The sequence below is a fragment of the Lethenteron reissneri genome, chromosome 42 (genome assembly GCF_015708825.2).
Source record: "Lethenteron reissneri isolate LAM-NWPU_2019-01 chromosome 42, ASM1570882v1, whole genome shotgun sequence".
In the NCBI taxonomy this organism is placed as follows: domain Eukaryota; kingdom Metazoa; phylum Chordata; class Hyperoartia; order Petromyzontiformes; family Petromyzontidae; genus Lethenteron; species Lethenteron reissneri.
In genome coordinates, this window is record NC_083820.1 from 8,491,204 (window position 1) to 8,515,397 (window position 24,194).

At 47.4% G+C, this 24,194-nt stretch overlaps 2 protein-coding genes and 3 non-coding genes across 5 annotated transcripts; 3 read left to right on the plus strand and 2 right to left on the minus strand.

Moving 5' to 3' along the window:
* Positions 1-106: 106 nt before the first annotated feature.
* Positions 107-10,330, minus strand: LOC133352900 (WD repeat and coiled-coil-containing protein-like). Its single transcript, XM_061568901.1, has 3 exons — positions 9,783-10,330; positions 7,705-7,813; positions 107-826 (listed from the first exon to the last, which is right to left on the minus strand). The coding sequence occupies exons 1-3, from the start codon at positions 10,317-10,319 to the stop codon at positions 672-674; spliced, it is 801 nt and encodes a 266-aa protein (XP_061424885.1). The 5' UTR covers positions 10,320-10,330; the 3' UTR covers positions 107-671.
* A 341-nt stretch (positions 10,331-10,671) lies between these two features.
* LOC133352922 (WD repeat and coiled-coil-containing protein-like) lies at positions 10,672-23,927 on the minus strand. Its single transcript, XM_061568927.1, has 6 exons — positions 23,842-23,927; positions 21,073-21,243; positions 19,362-20,205; positions 18,583-18,884; positions 16,703-16,950; positions 10,672-10,893 (listed from the first exon to the last, which is right to left on the minus strand). The coding sequence occupies exons 2-6, from the start codon at positions 21,236-21,238 to the stop codon at positions 10,672-10,674; spliced, it is 1,782 nt and encodes a 593-aa protein (XP_061424911.1). The 5' UTR covers positions 21,239-21,243; positions 23,842-23,927.
* TRNAI-AAU (transfer RNA isoleucine (anticodon AAU)) lies at positions 12,528-12,601 on the plus strand. Its single transcript has one exon. It is a non-coding gene; the product is annotated as a tRNA-Ile (tRNA).
* Positions 13,664-13,737, plus strand: TRNAI-AAU (transfer RNA isoleucine (anticodon AAU)). The gene has a single exon. It is a non-coding gene; the product is annotated as a tRNA-Ile (tRNA).
* On the plus strand, positions 15,084-15,157 carry TRNAI-AAU (transfer RNA isoleucine (anticodon AAU)). The gene has a single exon. It is a non-coding gene; the product is annotated as a tRNA-Ile (tRNA).
* Positions 23,928-24,194: the final 267 nt, after the last annotated feature.

Below are 24,194 nucleotides of genomic sequence, written 5' to 3' on the forward strand. Positions count from 1 at the left end.
ATATTTTATTGATGGTATTTATTCAACCAAAGCCATGTAACAGGAATAATTTATACAATTGAAAGCAAGAAGCGCTGTGTAGCTATTCGTAATTTTGCGACGATGCTGCAATAAGTGCAGCTACAAAGTATAGGCAAACGCGGACCACTGGGTTACCAATGTTGATCCATATTTGTTTTTACAGTGAGACACCACGTAGTAATTGTGTTTGCCGAAATTCGTGTCTACTACCTGACAATTGTCACGTCTACAAAGATATTAATACGTGGCAATGCATTGAGAAAATTATTCTTATCAATAAAGCTCCACTGGTGGCTCCAGACTTACCGTACGACGATGTTTGATTCAAACTGATTCGAGCTTCATCGGGTAGTGAACTCGGAATTTAAGGATGGAGTTTAACCCAAATAACATGGATCATGATGGCTACGAAAACCTACATTTTAAGTGCTGTGGCTATGGCCATGTGTTTATTGTTATAGGTGATCCAATGTGGCAAAGGATTACCCTGTGACAATGATGGTGCATACACAGGCGAGGGTTGCCACCTGCCCTGGCTTTCCAAGACACCACTCAAGACAATGCTTTCACGTGTAGTTTTCCCCACATTCGTGGTCGTCTTCTGCTTCCCATGTCCTGGATTCTTCGTAGCCCGGTTCAGGCGTTCCTTCTTACGCCTCGGAGCTCGCGTCATCTGCGTTGCGTGCCGTGACCGTCCCGTGCCAGACCCGTCTCCTGCCCTCCCGCACCACAACCTCTGCACCCGGGTCAAAGGTCAGCGGGATCAAATTGTCCTCATCCCCACCGATGATCATCCACGTCTCGCCTGTTGAATGCGCAGCAAGGGGGGAGCAGAGTTCCACACGCAAATTCAACGGGGTTTGTTGAGTTACTGATGCATTGATTCACCATAGGGTACACATCAAATGTATGCGTGTTCCGTGGATCAAACAAATCACTCGAGACGCCGGTGCATGGCAGCAAGAGCGGTTTACGCAAATGCTGTCGCAAGAGGTCACGCGTTGGGCGCCGACTGTGCGTGATGAATGAATACATTTTGTTTTAACCATGCACACCGAATAGTGGAGGCACTATCGCGGTGGTGCCAAGCGATCCCAGCAAATGAGGCATTCTTCAATAGCTTTTTCTTGCTGATTGCAATATATTTCATGGAGATCGTGCCGTATATATGTGTGGTGGGTTCACTGAGAGACACACACACTAACTCAGTGGACAACACGTTTATTCTATGGACCACAACTGGATGACTACATAAACCGGCTCAGGACAGTCGCCACACTGCCTGACCCACTATGCCGAGCATGAATACCGAAGACGCAGCACGGAGGACTCCACTACAGCAGACAGCCCCAACCCAGCCTTGGGACCTCCCTTTTATGCCCCCAGCGTGGCTGGCTCCACCCTCGGCCACGCCCCCTTCTGGAACCTACCAGAAGGTTCTGGACCATACCCCACGTGTCCCTTTTGTCACCTTTGGCCCACGTCCTTCCCCTGGCCTATCACGTGCCCTTGCCAGCCAACCGGGCTGCTACGTCCTCAGGTTCCCCCTCGTTGCCAGCCACCAGAACTACGCCCCCTAGAGACCCGTTCCCTGACATCGCATGCCCTTCTGGCACAGAGGGCTACTACACTCCCAGTTGTCTGTCAGTAACTGACGCTCGGCACCGTAGTGACCCATTCTATGTCACTACATATGTTTGACAGTTTTTATAGTAGCTTCCGTGGGATACACCGATAGTTGCCTATGTTTTTTTTGTTGGTCTAACTGTATCGTGATGGGGGTTTTACTGGTCAGTATTTTTATGACAAACACATTTTTTTTATCTGTGATGTACAGTGCTTTGAGATTAGCAATAATGAAAGTTGTATAACTTTCATTATTGCCATTCAATGACATTCAGGTGTCGCCCTACTCCTCCACCTCCATGCCACAACTTTTGATAGTAACCAGTAAAAGTGGATGAAATGCGTTTGGCCCTTTTATCTACCATGTGACATTTTGTGGAATTTAGAGAGGTTGTGAGGTCGCTTGTGTTGCGATCGAAACGTCGTGATCTATTAATATTTTTTTATCTACATGACTTTAGCGAAAGAACCAAAGAGTATGGATTACTGCAGTCACGAAAGCTTCAAATCAAGATTTCGTCTACAATGTTTCTGCTTTTCGGCGACTGCAGAAAACTGGCCAAATTATTAAAAAATTTGCCTAAAACTTGCACTAAAATGCATTTTTCCCTGACAGCAACGCAGAGGCGGATCTAGAAACTGGTCAAGATAGTCCCAAATTTCCAATCGTTTTTAAATAGGGCCCTAGATGAAGTGACTGTTGCTGACCCGTCCATACTGGATATCTATGAAAAACAGCTTCATATCGCATCGGATTCCTCCTAGTCTAAATAAAAATTAATATATTTTTTTTAAATCATTCAATGCATTTTCTTTTGTGAGTGTCAATAAAATACCAAATTAATGGGGTTCTATCTTCTTGGTTCTTTCGATAAAGTCACGTAGAAGGGAAATAATAAAATAATAAAAATAAAACATAATAAAAAAATTCTCACGACGTTTATTATTACTTCCCTTCTACGTGACTTTACCGAAATAACCAAGAAGATGAATCCCTGCAGTCACGAAAGCTTTAAATCGAAATTTAATGGGGGTCTCTCAAGGTGGGGGTACCCCCATTTACCCCGAGCCACTTACGTCCTCCAGCTGCCTGTACGGGATTACGCGTTAACAAAGTCCCATGACAGCCTCTTTTGCATACAGAGAACTGGATGGTCTAATTTCTGAGACAGCGCCAGAATTACAGTGCTTATCGGCTTAGGGGGTTGTTTGGGATCTTGCCCCGGGATGCTGCCGCGGCTGAGCCGACATCTTAACGGAAAAATAATCTGGCATTTTTTTTATAGCGTCGTCGTGCATGAAAATTGCATCTCACAATCGCTGAAGGAACCAGAGACACGAGCTCAAAGGCTGGAGCCAGGCTGTGAGCCGGCCCCACCAACAGTCGCTCTGCAGTTCTCAATGTATTAAGATGTTCTAGATTTGAAGCTTTCGTGACTGCAAGGATTCATATTCTTAGGTTTTTTTCGGTAAAGTCACGTAGGTAAAAAATTTAAATTAATAAAAGTAAAATAAAAAGTGGGCCATTCCTGGCCCTTCCCCCCCCTCAATCATTATATATACGGAGTGGTATCTCCTGTAATCTCTCATTTACTTGATACAGCTGTCGGGCTGTGACGGTTCCACCTGAAGACGGAAGCTTGTGTTGCCTCCGAAACGTCGTGATTTTTATTTTATTTTACTTTTATTAATTTTAATTTTTTACCTACGTGACTTTACCGAAAAAACCTAAGAATATTAAGATGTTGTTTATTATACATGTGGGAGTAAACCAGATCACCTGGAGGCGCACGCATGCGAGGAGGCAATCAGTCCACACACTCTGCTGGACTGCATTCCGCTGGCAAGCCAGGTTATGGCACTTCCTCGATACCCCACGGGAAGGGAGTTTCGCAACATTTGTCATTCGATCCATCGTTCCTCGCCTCCCACCGTGCTGGATTACAGGCGTGCATAGCCACCACGGGACCGGCTGTCGATTTCTGTTCGCAGGACTCGCCTTGTGCACCGTGCATGGCACATCCCTGCCTGGGTATGAGCGCCGTCTTCCCCATGTTCACAGCTCGAATCTTTACGCGTCAAGCCGGCCGCTAATTCGGTCCGCGAGAGTCGCTGTGTTAAGGCGGCTGCAGTCAGTGGTGAGACCCTGTTCTTGTCACGGATCAGTGTTGGAACCGGCACTCTGAGGTTTGCTAGGTTTGCATCCAGGCAGCCGCCTATGATTAAAACACATTCCTGCGGAGGGAGCTGGTAGGAACGTTGCGTTGCTCGGTCAATGGCCAGGGTCAACGGCGGCGTGGTGGATTCCGCAAATTTGCCCGACTGTGAGGGCGGGCACAAGCCGGCTTGAGTAGGTTAAACGTTTGGTTTTATAAGGGCACCACGGGGTGACCAGCCCCTCCCCACCCAGCCCCTCCCCACCCTCCCTCCCCACCCAGCCCCTCCCCACCCTCCCCACCCAGCCCCTCCCCACCCTCCCCACCCAGCCCCTCCCTCCCCACCCAGCCCCTCCCTGCACGACAAACGGACGGACACAATAATCCCCTGTGGGCTGGTGTAACCAAGAGGTTCCTACCAGTACCAGATTCTCAAGTCTATTAAGTTCATGGTCTCAGCCCGCTCACCAATGACTGCACACACAAAAAAGCCATCTATATATATAAAATCGTTCATGTCTGTCTGTCTGTGTGTGTGTGTGTGGACTTTGGCCCATACGCACTTTCATTGGACGGCGGTTGCCCCTGGCAACGGCTAGCCACGCCTTCGCCGCTTTCATTGGACCTGGCAACGGCTAGACACGCCTTCGCCAAGGGCTGCAGTTTCATTGGACGGCGGTTGCCCCTGCCAACGGCTAGCCACGCCTTCGCCACTTTCATAAGCTCCGTATTTAATTAAATAATAGCCATTACACAGTATTGTTGGAGCGCTAGGGGCGGGGGGAAGGAACGCCACCCGTACCCAGCGTTCGCCGGGTGGGAAAATCAGGCGAGGCGGGAGGCTCTGCACGGTGCTAGGCCTCGACACCCACCACGCCACTCTGAGGTAAATTCATACAAATTTCACGTCCTCTACAGAGTAGTGAGGGAGGCAGAGTGGCGAGGGAGGGACTCAGCCTCAAAACGAGTAACTGGTGTGGCGTATTAACATCGCCACTGGGGAGACAAAGGCGGCCGGGCGTGCTGGATCCAAGTCCCGGGCGAAGCCGGGTCATGTGTATGTGTTTATGTGTATGTCTGTGTGTCTGTATGCATGTGTGTGTGTATGTGTTTGTGTGTATGTATGTGTGTGTGTATGTATGTGGGTTTTTTTCTATGTGTTTATGTGTATGTCTGCGTGTCTGTATGTATGTGTGTATGTACCTCTGTGGATGTGTTTGTGTGTATGTATGTGTGTGTCTATGTATTGTGTGTATGTGTTTCTGTGTATGTATCTGCGTGTATGTATGTGTGTTATGTGTCTGTCTGTGTGTCTGCATGTATGTGTGTATTTTTGATTTAAAGCTTTCGTGACTGCAGGGATTCATCTTCTTGGTTCTTTCGGTAAAGTCACGTAGAGGGGAAGTAATTAAATAATAAAAAATAATACAAATAAAACATAATAAAATTATTCTCACGACGTTTCGGCCACAACGCAAGCAGCCGTCCTCAGGTGAAAACCAGGTCCGTCGAGGCGACAGAGTCTGAATAATTTTATTATGTTTTATTTTTATTATTTTTTATTATTTTATTACTTCCCCTCTATGTGTGTATTGTCTATGTTTTTGTGTGTATGTATGTGTGTGTTTGTGTGTATGTGTATGTCTGTGTGTATGTATGTGTGTGTATGTGTTTGTGTGTATGTGTGTGTATGTATGTGTGTATGTGTTTGTATGTGTTTGTGTGTTTACGCTCGCATTACACAAATGTGTTGCAGGTCTAAGGCGTTCCTCGCGCAGCATTGCCGCTTTCTTTTTTCAGTCGTTTACTGCCGTACGCACCCTGACAGTCGTGTGTGTCTGCAGCAAGCGCGTGTATGTGTACCAATGGACGCGCGCGCGTGTGTTGTGTAGGGGGAACGGTAGTGTAGTGCTTAGCGTGCTGTCTGTGTCTGTGTGTGTGTCTGTGTGTGTGTGTCTGTGTGTGTGCGTGTGTGGTGTGTGGGGAGCGGTAGTGTAGTGGTTAGCGTGCTGTCTGTGTGTCTGTGTGTGTGTCTGTCTGTGTGTGTCTGCGTGTGTCTGTGTGTGTGTCTGTGTGTGTGTCTGTGCGTGTGTGGTGTGTGAGGAGCGGTGGGTGTAGTGGTTAACGCTACGCTGCGCTACAAACCCGGCGAACCGAGTTCCATTCCCGCTCACGGCCACCACCGGTGACGATTATTTGAAACTCCCCTAGGTCGACTCAGCCTCAAACGAGTAACTGGTGTGGCGTATTAACATCGCCACTGGGGAGACAAAGGCGGCCGTGCGTGAGTGGTGAGGGAGGGAGAGTGGTGAGGGAGGGAGAGTGGTGAGGGAGGGACAGTGGTGAGGGAGGGAGAGTGGTGAGGGAGGGACTCAGCCGCAAAACGAGTAACTGGTGTGGCGTATTAACATCGCCACTGGGGAGACAAAGGCGGCCGGCCGTGGTGGATACAAGTCCCGGGCGAAGCCGGGTAGTACAGCTAGTCACTGTATATTATAACAGAAACATATATGTATGTGAACACGCAGGTTTTTGGGCGGCCAATGTTATTATTCACAATATTTTTTTTTCTCGTTAGGACACGGAAACATTCCGGCCAGATTTGTGTCGTCAACACGCAGGTTTTTGGGCGCCCAATGTTATTATTCACAATCTTTTTTTTTCTCGTTAGGACACGGAAACATTCCGGCCAGATTTGTGTCGTTAATACCCTCCACCACCTCGTAGAGCCGAACAAATCAAATGGTCGAGTGTGCACGTGTTTAACGCGCCATTTAACATCGTGGTAGGTGACCGGTAACTTTAACACACATTCCTCACAACCAGACCCAGCGACTGGAGACATTGTTGAGTTATTCCCATCGGTTATTTCGTATCGCTTCTACACCCACGTATGCAGAATGCGTGAACTGTAACGATTTCGAGGTTAATCTCGTTACCTAGAGATTTCGCATTGATTACAGGCGGCTTCCACATACCGTTGACCGAATGTACAGTCGAATGACGGTAATTCCCCCGTCCTGTGCTTAATCAGATAAGAGCATATTAAGATCGCCTCGTGGAAAAGAGACTTGCGTAACCAGTTCATGAGGAATCGCCATTCAGTCTACATTTTATGTATTACCTATGTTGAAACTCTTTCTCGCCGTACGTAGTCAACCGGGCTAATCGTGGTCGCGGGTTAGAGGGCATTAAAAGTCACGTGTTTTTGTCAGTTGTGTTATGCACACGTAGTTCTCTCCTCGGCGAATATTCATCTTTCCATGATAGGTCACAATTTGTATTGTACCTCAGGGATGGCAATCTTATCTCCAAATGCGGCCGGGCGTAGAGCTGACCACCCACTCGGGCTGAACGATTAATCGATTTCAAATCGGAATTTGAAACAATGCGATTAGCAAATCGCAAAGGCTGCAATTTTTTTCGATTTGAAAAGTCCTCTTACTTTCTTATTGGAATTGTTTAATTATTTTATTATTATACTTTTATTTATTTAACTTAACAATTGTTCTATGTTTGATCGTTCTATTTCAATTAAAACATTTTAATAAATACATGTTGGAAGCAATTCATATCGTTTAAGTTCTCATCCTTGCATTAGAATATATAGAGCAGTTCATATTTTGATGGTATCATTTGGTAATGCTCCATCACATATTTTAAATCTATTACACAGTGAATATTGAACTGAAGCTTGACTTTTAAAAAATGTCATCGCAAATCAAATCGCAATTAGATTTTTTCCCCAAATCGTTCAGCCCTACCACCCACCCGCTCGCGTGCCGTGCCGGCCTTCATAGGTGCTCGCTAACAGCACTTGCCCCAACAGTCTGTTACAGGCTACACGGGGGATCTTTATCTCTGTGTCTGTATGGGAACGTCGGTGTCCTGTGGTACCCACCAGCTTGAATCTCGACGACACGCAGCGCGAACACTTCCTTGACCACGCCGAGATGCAGGCGTCCTCCAGCGAGGAGAAAAATTCCCGTCTCGTTCCCATCCGATCCGCCCTGCACGCACGCAGATTCAACGTACGGCAATCAGGGTAACCGATGATCCAGTAATCTACTCCAGGGGTCAGTCGCCCCCTTATCACTCTTCTATCGCTGCTACCATGGTTACTGTTCCCACGAACATCACTCATTGATTCGTCCACCCACGTTAACGACTCGGTATACCAGACACTGACGGGTTTGCGTCACCACACTCCATGTCACATCACTTCCCTTGCTGTCTCTGTCCTAGCCGTGAAACTTGCTCAACTCAATAATCCGTGCACCAAATCAAATAAACTCGCACTGCTCGACTTTGACATTCCCTCCCACCGTCTCTTTTCTATAGTTCTTACAACCTTGGTCAATTCAAGAATCCTATTACTGGTAGGAACCTCCTGGTTACACCAGCCCACAGGGGATTATTGTGTCCGTCCGCCCGTCGTGCATCCAAAAATGGGAGGGGTGAGGCTGGGTGGAGAGGGAAGGGTGGGGAGGGGCTGAGTGGAGAGGGTGGGGCTGGGTGGGGAGGGTGGGGAGGGGCTGGGTGGGGAGGGTGGGGAGGGACTGGGTGGGGGGTGGGAGGGGTGGGGCTGGGTGAGTGGGGAGGGGCTGGTCACCCCGTGGTGCCCTTATAAAACTCAACGTTTAACCTACTCACGCCGGCTTGTGCCCGCCCTCACAGTCGGGGATATTTGCGGAATACACCACGCCGCCGTTGACCCTGGCCATTGACGGAGCAACCCAACGTTCCTACCAGCTCCCTCCGCAGGACAATGTGTTAACTCCTTCAATTAATTTACTCTTCAGTCGTGTTGTTTGTTACTGACCGCTTGGCCCCTCCCAATGACATAAGTGACAGGAATCTGGAGTGCGCACGCGCGTGAGAGCGCGGAGCGGTGGCGCAGTGGTTAGCTCGACGAACCCGGCAACCCGAGTTCGATTCCTGTTCAAGGCCAACACCAGTGACGATTATCTGAACCGACTACGCCTCAAATGAGTACCTGTCGCAGTGTGTTAACATCGCCACTGGGAAGATAAAGCCATCGAGAGTGTGCTGGCCACCCACCCCCTCGTGTAATGTGCCGGCCTTCATAGGTGCTCGCTAACAGCACTTGCCCATAAAGCCTGTTAAGGCTGTCTTTGTTAAAGTGTGGCCAAAAGTATGGGGCGCCACGCTCGTGAGATATTATCTACCTTGCCTGGTATGCAGGAGGTCGTGGGTTCGATCCCGATCCCGACCCTGACGCTTGCTGTATGTTTGGGTGTCTCTCTCCCGGTGATCTCCAAGTCCCCCGGTTTCCCCCTCCACGTTTAGAGTCACCGTGCGAGTATTTGGCTTCTATAAAGTCCCACGCCATCATTTGTTGGCCAGGTCGCTTCTGAACAAGAACTAGTAGCTCAGTGGGCCTTAACCGGGTAAAATAAACGAGTTTAGTTTTAGAAATCGTTCCCCAGCTCAATAGCGGAGCCAGGATTTTCAAATAGGGGGGCAACCCCTCCAGCAATGAAAAATGATAGAGGAGTTGTTAGTAAGTAAGGACTTGTCCCTTGCTTTTTATTCGACGCGTGTGCGGCGATGACGCAGCCATCGATCGAGAGTCGAATTCGAACCGCGTTGTGTGATCGGCATCGCGCTCGCTGAAGGTGAATGCCTTCAGGGAAGTCGTGTACTCTGTACGCAACTGCGCACAATTCTGAGTCACTTATAACTGCTTTGCCGTTACTTATTTCCAATTATGGACTATTGCCCTATCATCTCATAGAGTCCCTGGCACGTAATAATATGCTACACAGTGGCAGTGGGGGCCGCAAAATGCCGATTTATTACTGATAAACTCCAATGGTCCGATCGAACTTAGGCATTTCGATCGGATCATTGGGGGGGGGCACGTGCCACCCCCCCCCCCATTGGCTCCCCTATCGCTGCGTGGCCTTGTACGCCACTACACTCCCTGGGTCGCGAGCAAAACGCGCGTCCAGCCACCTGGCAGGTGACGCGCACCCACTCGGCGCGCGCGTCCACGGGGACCGTCACGTTCCTCTCGTCCACCAGCCGTGCCACCTGCGCGGCCCGCACCCCGCTCCGAGGTGACCCATCAGCACCGCTTCCCCTCGCATCGTCCACTCTCTTCGCCGCGCAGCCCGGAGGCGAGTTGCGAACAACGGCGCTCGCACGAACTCGAGGCTGCTGCTGCTGCGTCGTCCGGTGGTGATGAGGACAACGTGGTGTCGTCAGGGGTGCCGCGGTCGAGATGGGCGACGTCGGCACCTTGGGCCGATCGGCGAGGTGCACGGTGACCTCGGCGACGTCCGAATTGAGGCGCTGCACGTTCTGCCGCAGCTGCACGAAGAGGCTGTTGAGGCTGTCGCACACGGAGCTGCGCAGGAGCGGGGAGAAGGTGGGACCGGCGCGGTCGCACTCAGAGGCGGGTCCCGTGCGCACATCCCCGTGGGATCCCAGGTGATCGCTGGAGTCGTGGTGAAGCCTGGGATGTGAGCCGAGCGGTCGTGGGCTCGTCATTAACTTGCCTGACAATTCGAGGTCTGTTGTTTTGTGTGTGTGGATATGCATGCGTGCGTGATTGTGTATGCAAGCAAAAACACAAGCCGAGTATTAACCGCGAGTTAGACTTTGGCACGTGGCTTCAATGCACATCCGGAGGATGCTCCCACAGAGCGTGGAGAGAAACGTCGGACACCGTGCCGAAGGACACGCGGCGTAACCCGAAAAACACATCGGAGAGCTGTACAGCACAACCGCGAAATGCTACGCATTTTAGTTGACTGTTTTTAATAATACGACGAATAATAACGATACCACGAGAGTAATCAACTCGCAAAAATCAGAAACTCGGGTGTGGATGGAGGTTGGATCACGCACTCCCGCTGGGGTGCTCGCCGTTCACGAGGAGTCTGGTGAAGTATGTCTGCGAGGTGGCATGCTCTTGGCCATGCCCTTGCCATTCCTCTGCCCTCGCTGAGCGATTGCCACGTGGCAGAGTTGCCTCCGAGTCTCCCAGGGTCGGGGGTCCGGCCTCGCACTCGACGACCAGCGGTGCACAGATGTCATCTTCACCTTTGCTGTCCGCGTTCACCTGGATTACGGGACAAGTTCATGAGCGTCGTCATCATTGGCGCCGCCGGCAGTAACAATAACACTGGTCAACACACTTTTTCTGGCATAAGGTATTCCAACGGTTTTAATAACTTTGGGGTGCTGATTCCAAATCTGGCATCAGTTTTTGTCCATCACATCAGGTTTTTGAGATATCAAATATTGCATTTTCAATAAAAAACTGTGGAAGAAAAATATTAAATAAATGTTGATATCTACATAAAATTATATTATAAACACACTATCCTAAAAATACAGCACCATATTTTAACACTAAAGCAGTCACTGACTCGCAACAACTTGCAATCATAAGTGACAGAGTTAACTTCGGGTAAAATCAATGAAAATTGGGTATGCCGATAGCATTAAAATGAGATGTGGTAGAGCAAATCTGAGATCAGATTTGGAATCAGCACCCTGAAATTAGTCTAAACAGCTGCAAAAGCCCAGGCCATAAAAAGAAATGTATTTTTTTTGTTGACCAGTGTAATCATCAGGAAAAAAAAAATCGGAATTCATTCGATTATGCACCTCCCATGCAAAATATCACGAGGCACCATCGGTACGTGAGATCAACACTTTGGTCAGGGAATGACCGCAGAAGAAATACAATATATGAAAGCAATACGGTGGAGATAATGCACACAAACGGGAATTTACAACATTTCATTTTGTGTCGTTGGCGGGATGTTAATTATCTCGCCTGGTATACAGGAGGTTGTGGGTTCGATTCCGACCCTGACGCCTGCTGTATATTCGGAGTTGGCGTGTCTCTCTCTCTGTGGTCGCGTGGATTTTTCTCCGGGTCCTCCGGTTTCTCCCTCCACATTTAGAAACATGTCTTTAGAGTACAGTATTTGGCTGCTATAAATGTGGGGCCGTCCATAAATAACGTCACGCGATTTTGGCCTAGTTTTGACCCCCCCATCCCCCTCTCGTCACACGGCGTCACAAAAAATCAGACCCCCCTCAAATATGATGTCACAAAGCTCTGCCCCCCCCCCAAACCATATTTCCATTTTGAAAATAAAACATGCTTAAAATCACTTTAAACTATTGTCATTGTAGTGCGTATTTAATGTGGCGCTGCACTCTGATGTTGTAGGAGAAAACACGTATTAAAAAGGAGGCGGTGGAAAGCTGAAATGTAGCATAAAATTCACTTGAAAATATTAAACGTCTAACTAAAACTGCAGATGTTCAGAATATTATATTGAAATTATCTTATAATTATAAAATATTAAAAGTAATAATAACTTTTTTAAAAATACTTGAAACTTTGTAGTAGAACGAAGCAAAATGAAGTGTACAGTTATAACAATCACACATTCATTCCACAGAATGAAAAGCCCTGGTAGAATAATTAAAATTAAAATGTTTTATAACAATTATAAAAAAAAAATTCAAAATGTATGCTTCTCCATTCTCCGATGGAGAAGCAAAATGCTTCTTCATGGAATAAATAAAAAGTGACCTTAGTCAATTTAAATAATAAAATAGTTAATAATGAAAATTAATCAAACGTTTATTTAAAGTTGCGCATTTTGATGAATGCGGAAGGACGGGTAATGAAAGCAGATATATCACGTGTCGACTCCAACACTGTGAGCATGTGGCCGGTTAGCTCAGCTGGTTAGAGCGTGGTGCTAATAACGCCAAGGTCGCGGGTTCGATCCCCGTACGGGCCATTGACGCTTTTGTTAATCCACACCATTGTTGTTGTGTTTTTTTCAGAAATGTCCAGCCGACTTCATCACAGTATGCTTCACGTAAAAAGCATCTTGATTTTCTTGAAACACATTCCTGCGGAGGGAGCTTCTAGGAACGTTGGGTTGCTCGGTCAATGGCCAGGGTCAACGGCGGCGTGGTGTATTCCGCAAATATGGCCGACTGTGAGGGTGGGCACAAGCCGGCGTGAGTAGGTTAAATGTTGAGTTTTATAAGGGCACCATGGGGTGACCAGCCCCTCCCCACCCAGCCCCACCTCTCCCACCCAGCCCCTATTCACCCTCCCCTCCCCACCCAGCCCCTCCCCACCTTCCCCTCTCCACCCAGCCCCACCCCTCCCATTTTTGGATGCACGACGGACGGACTGCAACCAAGAACTGGATGATAGTGGGTGGTTGCAGTCCTTTAGCGTCAATATACTAAATGCCTCTGTTGATATGTAAACTCTGACTTTAACATAGCCACTTCCGTGACCAGTTACATGCTAATTCCTCATATTAACATCATGCTAATCTCCCAGTTACATGCTAATTTCTAACTTTAACATCATGCTAATCTCTCACATTAACACAGCTTTGTCAAAGCGCTCTTCTCCTCCCACCCAGCTTATAATACGCTGCCAAGCTTAGCAGTGTTCATTGGAGCGCTGTCTTTTAGACAGCTCTGTCTGCACCTGAGGACGGCTGCTTGTGTTGTGGCCGAAACGTCGTGATAATTTTATTGTTTTATTTTTATGATATTATTATTTCCCTTCTACGTGACTTTACCGAAAGAACCAAGAAGATCCGGCAGTTCACCAGCATTGGTTCAGGTCAAGCCTGGGCTCTGCTGGTGAGACACTGAAATGTGGAAACTGGTCCAGAGTTTTTATTGCATTGCACTCATGCTGCCGACATTGTACACTGGCAGAGAGGTCCATGTGGCTCATGGCACGTGAAACAAATACTTTGAAGGCGTGAATGCAGAAATACGGGTATAGAAAGTAGACTTATCACGCGTCGACTCAAAGGCTGTGAATATGTGGCCGGTTAGCTCAGCTGGTTAGAGCGTGGTGCTAATAACGCCAAGGTCGCGGGTTCGATCCCCGTACGGGCCATTGACGCTTTTGTTTATTCACACCGTTGTTGTGTTTCGTTTAGTTATGTTCAGCCTCATTTATCACAGTATGGTTCACGTAAAAAGTATCGTGATTTTCTTGAATTACATTCCTTGAAGAGGACAGTCGTCATGGCTTCTTTCTAAACCGAAAGGTTTTGCAACATAGGCTGCTAAGCGGACACACAGACACCACGTGCGGTTTAACATAGAGAATAGTTCAATCTAATAATATCCCAGGTAGTATAGGCTGGGGAGCTATGTGCAGGGATGCAAAGGGCATGGGCAACAGCATCTGCTGTTGGACTGAACCTCTATGCTTTCACGTCTGTATGCTACCCTCTTCCATTCACGTTTGTTCCTCACTTCGACTGTGATCCGTTGCTTGGAGGGTATGGTCAAACACATGTTTAAATTTGATAAGGTCATGAAAATAAAAACAAAAGCTGAATAAGCCCATGAAGAACGATTAGAGAGATACATTGAGGCAGGAGGAGGAACACGTGGATTGGAGAACACATTTAAATATAGAGACATCGTATTGTCTGATGATTAAATTGGGCTTGGGGAGGACAGGTCAGCTCGAAGCGACGTTGGCAGGTGGTCGAGACGAATGATGGAATGGCAGACAAATGAGATGAATATGCCAGAGAAAGGACGTCCACTGCTGAGATCCACAGGTATATTTACAATAAAGGACTGCGTGTGTATATAGTGCATGTAGTCTCCAGACCCACATTACAGTGGATAACATCGTGTGTCATTTGTGTCGGTGGCGAGATGTTAACTACCTCGCTGGTATACAGGATGTTGTGGGTTCGATTTCGACCCTGACGCCTGCTGTATATTTAAAGTTTGCGAGTCTCTCTCTCTGTGGTCGCGTGAATTTTTCTCCGGGTCCACCGGTTTTTAACTCCACATTTAGAAACATGTATTTAAAGTACAGTATTTGGCTGCTATAAATGTCCACGTGATAAGCCACTTTGTTCAGCTGTCATTTGTGGCCAGGTCGCTTCTAAAAACGCGCTTAAAAGTCGGTGGCCGTTATCTGGAGAAACTTGTAATAGTTTGTATCTTAACAGAGGTGTCCTACCTCGCCCCTAAACATCCGTCAGTTCACCAGCATTGGTTCAGGTCAAGCCTGGGCTATGCTGGTGAGACACTGAAATGTTGAAACCGGTCCATGGTTTTGCTTGAATTGCACTCATGCTGCCGACATTGTACACTGGCAACGATGAACGTGTGGGCTGATGGCACGTGAAACAAATACTTTGACAAGCATGAATGCGGAAGGTCGGGTAATGAAAGTAAATAATTCACGCGTCGACTCCAGCACTGTGAGCATGTGGCCGGTTAGCTCAGCTGGTTAGAGCGTGGTGCTAATAACGCCAAGGTCGCGGGTTCGATCCCCGTACGGGCCATTGACGCTTTTGTTTATTCACACCGTTGTTGTGTTATGTTCAGCCTCATTTAACACAGGATGGTTCACGTAAAAAGCATCGTGATTTTCCTGAGTTACATTCGTTGAAGAGGACAGTCGTCATGGCTTCTTTCTAAGTCGAAAGGCTTTGCAACATTGGCTGCTAAGTGGACACACAGACACCGCGTGCGGTTTAACATAGAGAACTGTGAAATATAATAATATCCCATGCAGGTATTCTTTGGGTCTTTTGGTAAAGTTACGACGTCGAATTTTTGTTATTTTCTTTGAACCTATCTACGTGGCTTTACCGAAAGACCAAAATAATATTAATTCCTGCAGTCACGAAAGCTTCAAGTCAAGATTGTATATCCCAGGTGTTATAGGCTGTGGAGCTACGTGCAGGGATGCAAAGGGCATGGGCAACAGCATCGGCTGTTGTACTGAACGTCTATGCTCTCACGTCTGTATGCTATCCTCCTCCATTCACTTGTGTTACTCACTTCGACTGTGATCCGTTGCTTTGGGGGTCAAGGGTTGATGGATCACAAACATGGTGATGGTCAAATAACCACCATGGCCATCAATCAGGGCGTGGTGAGGTCTTCATCAAGCAGTGGATGGAACATGGGGCTGTTCATACTGCGGAGTGGCCTCTGCTGGCAATGATCAGTGATGTCCATGATTTAGAACAGCCTCACACGTTAAATTAAAGATCACTTGTCATTATCGTTAAGCGTCGATGTGGATAATAAGTAATGACATTAACAAGCAGACACAACGCCTCTAATACTTATCTGCCATTCAACGTACATCTCTATATTTGTTTCACACGTCCTATTCGCAACAAGTACGGCATCCTGGGAATAAAGTGAGTTCCGCATTGAAATTCCTTCGGTATGATATCGTAAACTTTCATAATATGTGTTATTGCGGGAAGGCCAAGAAAAACCAAAATTAGTGCAAAGCAAAGATAAATCAACAGAAATTTGCTAAAACATCCTCTTTTAAAAGGATAAGCTTGTGTTTTTGAGAGGGTGTGACATGACCTACATAGCTAGCAATAATGTTTAATACAACTATTGGTAGGTTCATCTTCTTGGTTCTTTCGGTAAAGTCACGTAGAAGATAAATAATAAAATAATACAAATTTAAAATAATAAAATAATTTTCTTTCTTTTTCTTATTCTATTATTTCCCTTCTACGTGACTTTATCGAAAGAACCAGGAAGATGAATCCCTGCAGTCACGAAAGCTTTAAATCGAAATTTATTGGTAGGTTATAATTGCTGGCGAGTGACAACTATTGATAATGATTGAATTCTAATTGTCATATTTTGTAATATATCAACTTTGATGTATGGGAAATTAAGGCCATACATCTATCTACCTCAACAATGGCGTAGCATGTTAGGCATAGCTCCTGGTGCAAACCATGAAATTATCTTAATTCCCCCGCCCCCGCCTATCCCACCCTATGGACCTCTCCCAGTGCAATTACACCACTCAGACACTCCACAGTTCCCGCCGCTGGACCTTGACGTGCCTGCATGTAGTTAAGGCTGGACCTTGAGCTGGACACGGTGCTCTGGATGGAAGCGCTGCGTTCGTCCTCCGCTGCCCGCGGGGTCGGGAGGTCGCGTGCGAGGATGCGCAGGGAGTATTTGCTCGTGTATGAGAACGGCTCCGGTGACGACGTCGATGATGGCGGTGACGACAACACGAGAGGCGCGTCTCCCTGGCAGAGTCTGCCCGATGCCAGCAGCAGGGTCCGGTCGCCAAAGAAGCACACGCCTGGAAGAGCGCAGAGTGCAGTGACGCGCAGGGCGGTGTTTCTGAGTGTGATAAGCCTGGACATTTGGAGTTTGCGTGTCTCTCTCTCCGTGGTCACGTGGATTTTTCTCCGGGTCCTCCGGTTTTTTGCTTCGCATGTGGAATCATGCGTTTAGAGTATGTGTCTGGTATAAAGTTCTCCATAATAAGCCACTTCATATTCATCTTCTTGGTTCTTTCGGTAAAGTCACGTAGAAGGGAAATAATAAAATAATAAAAATAAAACATAATAAAATAATTCTCACGACGTTTCGGCCACAACGCAAGCAGCATCTTCCCGACAGACCTGTTCTTCACCTGAGGACGGCTGCTTGCGGTGTGGCCGAAACGTCGTGAGAATTATTTTATTATGTTTTATTTGTATTATTTTATTATTTCCCTTCTACGTGACTTTACCGAAAGAACCAAGAAGATGAATCCCTGCAGTCACGAAAGCTTTAAATCGAAAAAATACCACTTCATATTCTTGGTTCTTTCGGTAAAGTCACGTAACGTAGAAGGGAAAGGTGTGAAATACAGAGAAATTTTCTTTCTGTGGATTTCACACCTGATGATGATTGCTTGTGTTGCAGTCGAAACGTCGTGAGAAAATTTTTATTGTTTTATATTTATATTATTTTATTATTTCCCTTCTACGTGACCGAAAAAAACAAAAATATGAATCCCTGCAGTCACGAAAGCTTTAAATAAAAAAATAAGCCACTTCGTTGGGCTATCTGTTGTGGCCATGTCGCTTCTGAAAAAAGAGCAATATATCTCAGTGGGCCTTTCCTGGCAAAACTAAATTATTCTAAATTTCGATTTAAAGCTTCCGTGACTGCAGGGATTCATCTTCTTGGTTCTTTCGGTAAAGTCACGTAGAAGGGAAATAATAAAATAATAAAAATAAAACATAATAAATTAATTCTCACGACGTTTCGGCTACGCTCCAAGTTTGGTGGTGTTTCATTCTTCACCTGAGGACGGCTGCTTGCGTTGTAGCCGAAACGTCGTGAGAATTATTATATTATGTTTTATTATTTTATTATTTCCCTTCTACGTGACTTTACCGAAAGAACCAAGAAGATAAATTAGTTTAGTTTATCGCTTTCAGATTTCTCAACGTGATTTTCCTGCTCAATCGAGCATTGAGGCGGTGCTCATATCCTCTTCGCGTAGCCCTGAGCCAGTGGTGGAAGAACTTCCATAATCTCATGTTTGGGCTGAGTCTATCCATAGGATGGCCACTGTTGACGTCCCGGTCGACGTAATGGTTAGCACACTGGATGGTGAACCCATCAACACGAGTGGGTTAGATTCCTGACCACGGCTAACATCAGTGGAAAGTGTTAATTAACCCCTTCACATGAATGTCATCAGTCGTCCTTCGTATGGCTAATGTAAATGCAGAACAACCACTTACAATTTCACATTGAGGTGTTCAAGCCATGCAACCACGTCAGGATCAGGGGAGTGTATCGCTGTGACGTCTCCTTCGTACTTGTGGATCAGGCATTGCGTCGTTCATACGTCGTACGGTCCGCTCCAAATCTCATCGGTGCTTGGCCGGATCGCGCAGGGCGCTGCACCGCGCGCGCGATTTTGGGCCGCTACCTTTGACCTTCTCTTCCGACGCCAGGCGAACGCTGCCGCTGGCCACGACGGAGCCCAGAGGTCCCAGCGTGAAGAGCAACACGAGGCCCGCGGCGTTGGACGCAAGGGCCAGCGTCGCCGAGCGAGGCTCGAAGGCGACCAGGTCTGGCACGGCGAGGCCCGGCATGAGCACGCGACGGGTGGCGCACGTGCCGTGGCTGCTGCCGTCGAACGACACGAGCAGGAGGGTGGAGGGCGGGGGCCCCGCGGCCGGAGAGTTCGCGGACTCCACGCAGTGGACACAAGTCCGCCGAGCTGCGGTGCTGCAAGGCATGGGCCGGATGGATTCAAAGGTAAAAAATATATACCGATACCACAATATTATCGTTGTCATAATCACGAGCATCGGGATGCTACCGCGGGGGTAATGGTTCGCGGTCTATGGTTTGCAATCCTAGAGGTTAGCAGTTCAAACCAATCTTTTGGTGCGGCAGTTAAAACAATGGGGCAATTTTCTTGATTCCACCTGCCTCTATCCAAGCAGCCGTATAAATGTGTAACACCAAAGTTGATCGGCAGTTACAGCTGTCGATCAGGAAAAATTTGAAAAATCTCACCTTGGTCATTTAGCCAACGATGTTAGCGATGGCTGGGAATCGAACTCAGGTGGCATGTGGAGGTCATAATGCAGTGTACTAACGACCGTGACAACCAATCCCTCTTCACGTACATTGCCATAAATGACAAATCAAGGGAAATATTCGCTTACGTTATTATATGCATGTCGAAGTAACCATTGCCGCGGCCGTGAATCTCTCACCCTAGGGTGTCCCGGCAGCGCCCTCATCTCTTGAATTCCCGGTTCGACAGCGGGTACGAGGGAGACTTGAGAGCTCGCCAGTCGCTCGCCCGCCGTTTTATTGTGAGGCCACGGAGTTGGCGCTGCCGCCACCGCCGCCAGCCCCGGCGCCTCCAACGCCACCGCCAGGAGCGATCCCCCCACAGGTAGCGCCGCAGAGGCGAACCCTCCCAGGTGGAATATGGGGCAGGTGGCAGACGGGGACAGGGACCGACGCGCCTCGTGCCACTCGTACAAGAAGATGGAGGCACCCGCGGCAACAACCAGTCGCCTGCCACCGTCGCACCACGCTGCGCACCGCACGGCTTGCGAGCAGCAGGGATGGCGCAGCTGGTGCTGGTGCTGCTGCTGCTGGTGGTGTTGGTGGTGCGGCAAGGGGACGCGGATCCGCGAGTTGCCCTGGCGGGCAGCGGGCAGCAGCCACGCCTCGCCGCCGGTGAGCAAGGCCAGCGCGTCGCTGTTCGGGTGCCACACGCAGCCCTGGGGCAGGATGGGCTGGTGCACCGCCACCTCGCAGGTCTGCGAAACGAGCAGGTTCGCGCAAGGATCGTGCCCTTTGGCCGCCGGGTCCGACGGGAGCTGGCCCACGTGGCGCAGGAGCCACACGGTGGCGTGGCGCTTGTGCTGGACGGCGAGCAGCGCCGCCGAGCCGGGGCAGCAGAAGGCGCCCCAGCAGAGGTCCCGCACGTGCTCGAACGTGCCGATGATGGAGTTGTCAAGCAGCGAACAAGCGGTGGTACTGGCGGGCGGGACCGGTCCGGTTGTGGGCGAGGCTCCGACTCCCACTGCGAAAAAGGAAGGGTGCCGTTGTTTATTTCTGTGGCTGGCGTTGAGGTTGTTATGTATGTTGAACTTCTTTCGCACCGTACGTAGATAACCGTGCTAATCTGAGGTGCGGGGGAAGGACAACAAACTGAACACAAAAAGCAGTTCTCAAGAAATTAGTTTTTCAATCAAAATTATTTGAATGTAGATAACTCCAGTGGCTTCCTAATATCGGGAGAACGTTCCAGACGGCCGCAGAAGCAAGCACTCCTGAAAGTGCGCGATGCGGTGGCCGTTTCTGTTCGATGGCTGAGCCAAAGGCCGCAGCTGCTGCGGTGAGGATGACCCAGAGTTCGCGTGATGATGGTTTACGCACTTTGAGATGGCCGGATTTGCAGGGTTTGTGTAAAGTGTTTCTTTATAGACAAGGATCATCATTGTTATCGTTCACGAATGCTACTTCCAAATCATGTTGATCTCATGTCATTCATCAAAGTTTGTACTACTATAGTGTTTTTGTATTGTTTCTTATTGTAACTTCCTGACCCGCCACTACTGGACATATGTGAAAAAAGAGCTTTATAGCTCATCGGATTCCTCCAGTAAAAATAAATATTCTGATTCTGAAGTTACTTTCATCTTCAACTTTGTCACAATCATCATTATCATCAATACTGCTATCATCATTATCATCATTATAAAAATCATCCACCAACGTTATCTTCACCATCATCGTCCACAAATGTGATTTCCAAAACATGAATTGCAATTTATCGTCCATCAATACAATACTACTTTCATCATCACCGTCTGTACTGCTCTCATCATGAACAACCATCGTCCACCAAATGCAACCGAGTCATCATCATCGTCGTCGTCACAATCACCTGCCGTGTCTGTTCGCCCGCCCTTGTCGGGGTCGGCGCTGCGGAGTGTCAGGCAGGCGAGCATCACGCGGCGCCCGTCCGTCCAGGCGAGACCGTGCACGGGGTGCAGGGCCTGGCGGAGCGCGTTGGCTCCACACCGCGGCATCTTCGTTCGTCCCAACTCCATCTAAACTACAAAAGAAAAAAGAAGCGACCTGGCGCCTGCCACAAATGATAGCTCAACGAAGTTTCTCATCGTCGCGTGGAAATGTACAGCGGCCAAATGCGCTAATCGCATGGTGATTCTAAATGTGGAGGGGAAAACCGGAGAACCCGAAGAAAAATCCACCCGACCGCACGGGGAGATCACGCAAACTCCAAATATACAACAGGCGTCAGGGTCGGGATCGAACCCACGACCTCCTGTATACCAGATGAGGTCGTTAACATCTCACCACGGGGAGAGAGAGACACGCAAACTCCAATTATACAACAGGCGTCAGGGTCGGGATCGAACCCACGACCTCCTGTATACCAGATGAGGTAGTTAACATCTCACCACGGGGAGAGAGAGACACGCAAGCTCCAAATATACAACAGGCAGTCAGGGTCGGGATCGAACCCACGACCTCCTGTATACCAGATGAGGTCGTTAACATCTCACCACGGGGAGAGAGAGACACGCAAACTCCAAATATACAGCAGCAGGCGTCAGGGTCAAGATCGAACCCACGACCTCCTGTACACCAGGCGAGGTAGTTAACATCTCCTAGCCACCGTGATGATGAGAGAGAGACGCAAACTCCAAATATACAACAGGCGTCAGGGTCTAGATCGAACCCACGACCTCCTGTATACCAGATGAGGTCGTTAACATCTCCCGCAGCTCCCGGTCAAGCGGCGCTGTTCGCCAAAATTCTAGATTGAAAGTCAAGGCCAAAGGTTGCACCTCTGATGAACACGGTTGGCTACATACGGTGCGAAAGAAGTTCAACGTACATACAAAGGTGATTTCCTGCTCAAATGAGTATCGAGGCGGCGCTCGTTCTGAGCAAGTGGCAGATATCCCACGTTCCTATATGACGAAGGCCAGTATAAGCACCATTGTTAAATTCCCCACGAATCGCCCCATGCACATTCAAGTTTAATTGTTTAGCCGGTTGGGAACTCAGGAGGCGAGGATTGTTCTCGTTTGAAAGAGTGACCTTTGCCACTAAAATGAGTAAACAATAATAAGATATAAACTTTTTTTGCCAAGAGATCTAGCAGAATTTATCTGTGAATATTTGTTTTACGTAACCATGCAGCGCTTAAGCATCATTAACAGCATTATCATCATCAGTATCATCAAGAAATAACATTAATGCTGTGTATATAATCATATCAGGACAAAACGTCTCACTTGTTCATACCGAACATGCAGTCGTGCTCATCTCAATTGATGGCCATGGGCCAGTGGAGGAAATTCCACATTGCCCTGACAGGCCCCAGTATATCCATAGGATATCCACTGTGTAGATTTAATGTTGCAATTGTGTGATTATTAACTAAAAAAATAATATCAGATCACCTTATCTTTCTTAAATCGTGTTGCCAGGTAATTTATTGTCGTGTAGTAAATGCCAATACTATATTTTATATAGCATTACATACTGAACTTCTCAAAATTATATAACTTCTCTTAGCGCTTGCCACGGAAGCGCAATTTTTATTATCATCAGCAGCAGTCAGTGCCGGGTTATCCTAGTAGCATGAGTAGCTACACATGTAGCTACGGTCCCCGCACTTTCAAGGGCCCCGCGCTAAATGTTTTTAAGCTACCAATTCTGGTTCAAGTGATTCTGCACTTGCTCTATTACTATAGTACTATACTGCCTTCAACTTTTATGAACGACTGGGTGTTTAAGGTTATCGATTTGTCGTATTATCTGGCTGTATAGCAAATGAAAAAATTCAATTACTTTACTATGCAAGTAAAACAATTACGTGTTTTAATATTTGTTTTTATTACATTTTAGGGCCCCTTTATAACATATGCTACAGGCCCCACACTAGCTTAATCCGGTACTGGCAGCAGTAGAAGCAACAGTGGTAGCACCAGCAACATCACCATCAGCATTTAAAACAAACTGGAGCAGTCATAGCAGTAACAGCATCATCATCGACAACCGCTGCAGAAGCTGACGCACTTGTAGTAGATTTACACCATTGGAACCTCATTTGCCAGTAAAAAATATGATAATTGTTTTTTACCCTTCTATCTGGCAACAAAACTGACACCTTTTTTACAAGGAGTCATCTGGTCCAACACCATGAGCGACTAGGCTCTAAAGAAAGCTGTCTCGGGTGTGGACCAATCAACTTCAAGGATAGTGCATACATTATCAGAGTTATGTTTTTTGTTTACATTATGACTGCAGGTATTGTGGTCTATGCAAACATGACTCCTTGTAAAAAAAGGTGTCAGTTTTGTTGCCAGATAGAAGGGTAAAAAAACAATTATCACTTGTAGTAGCGCCAGCATTATCAATCATTAACAGCAGTAGTATTGTTATCATTACCATTATCATGTATGGTGAACTTCTTTCGCGCCCGTACGTACCCAACCGTACTAATCGGAGGTGCGGGGAAAGACAACAAACTAAACACAAAAAGCATTTCTAAAGAAATGCATCGACAGTTGCTGCAATATTAGCGACAGTCACATCCACCGTAAGCATCATCCGTAACTTCAACAGCAGGAGCATCATCAATTATTGTTGTTATTAAACAATGTTACATTATTCTTACCTGGAGGATTGTGTAGTCGACAGGGATTTTTCCAGATTTCCTGACTCTACGTCGCAGAACTTATACAAACGTTGAATCAAGCAATTATTGTTGTTATTAAACAATGTTACATTATTCTTACCTGGAGGATTGTGTAGTCGACAGAGATTTTTCCAGATTTCCTGACTCTACGTCGCAGAACTTATACAAACGTTGAATCAAGCAATTTAGGAACTCGTAGATAACGTGCATGTTTTATTTGTAATTCTCAACAGCATTACTACATATCCCGAATACAAATGCCTGTTCAGACATTGTAAAGCTTTACCAGACGCAGGTAAGCGATTATAAATGGTGTGGCTTTGCTCTCCAAC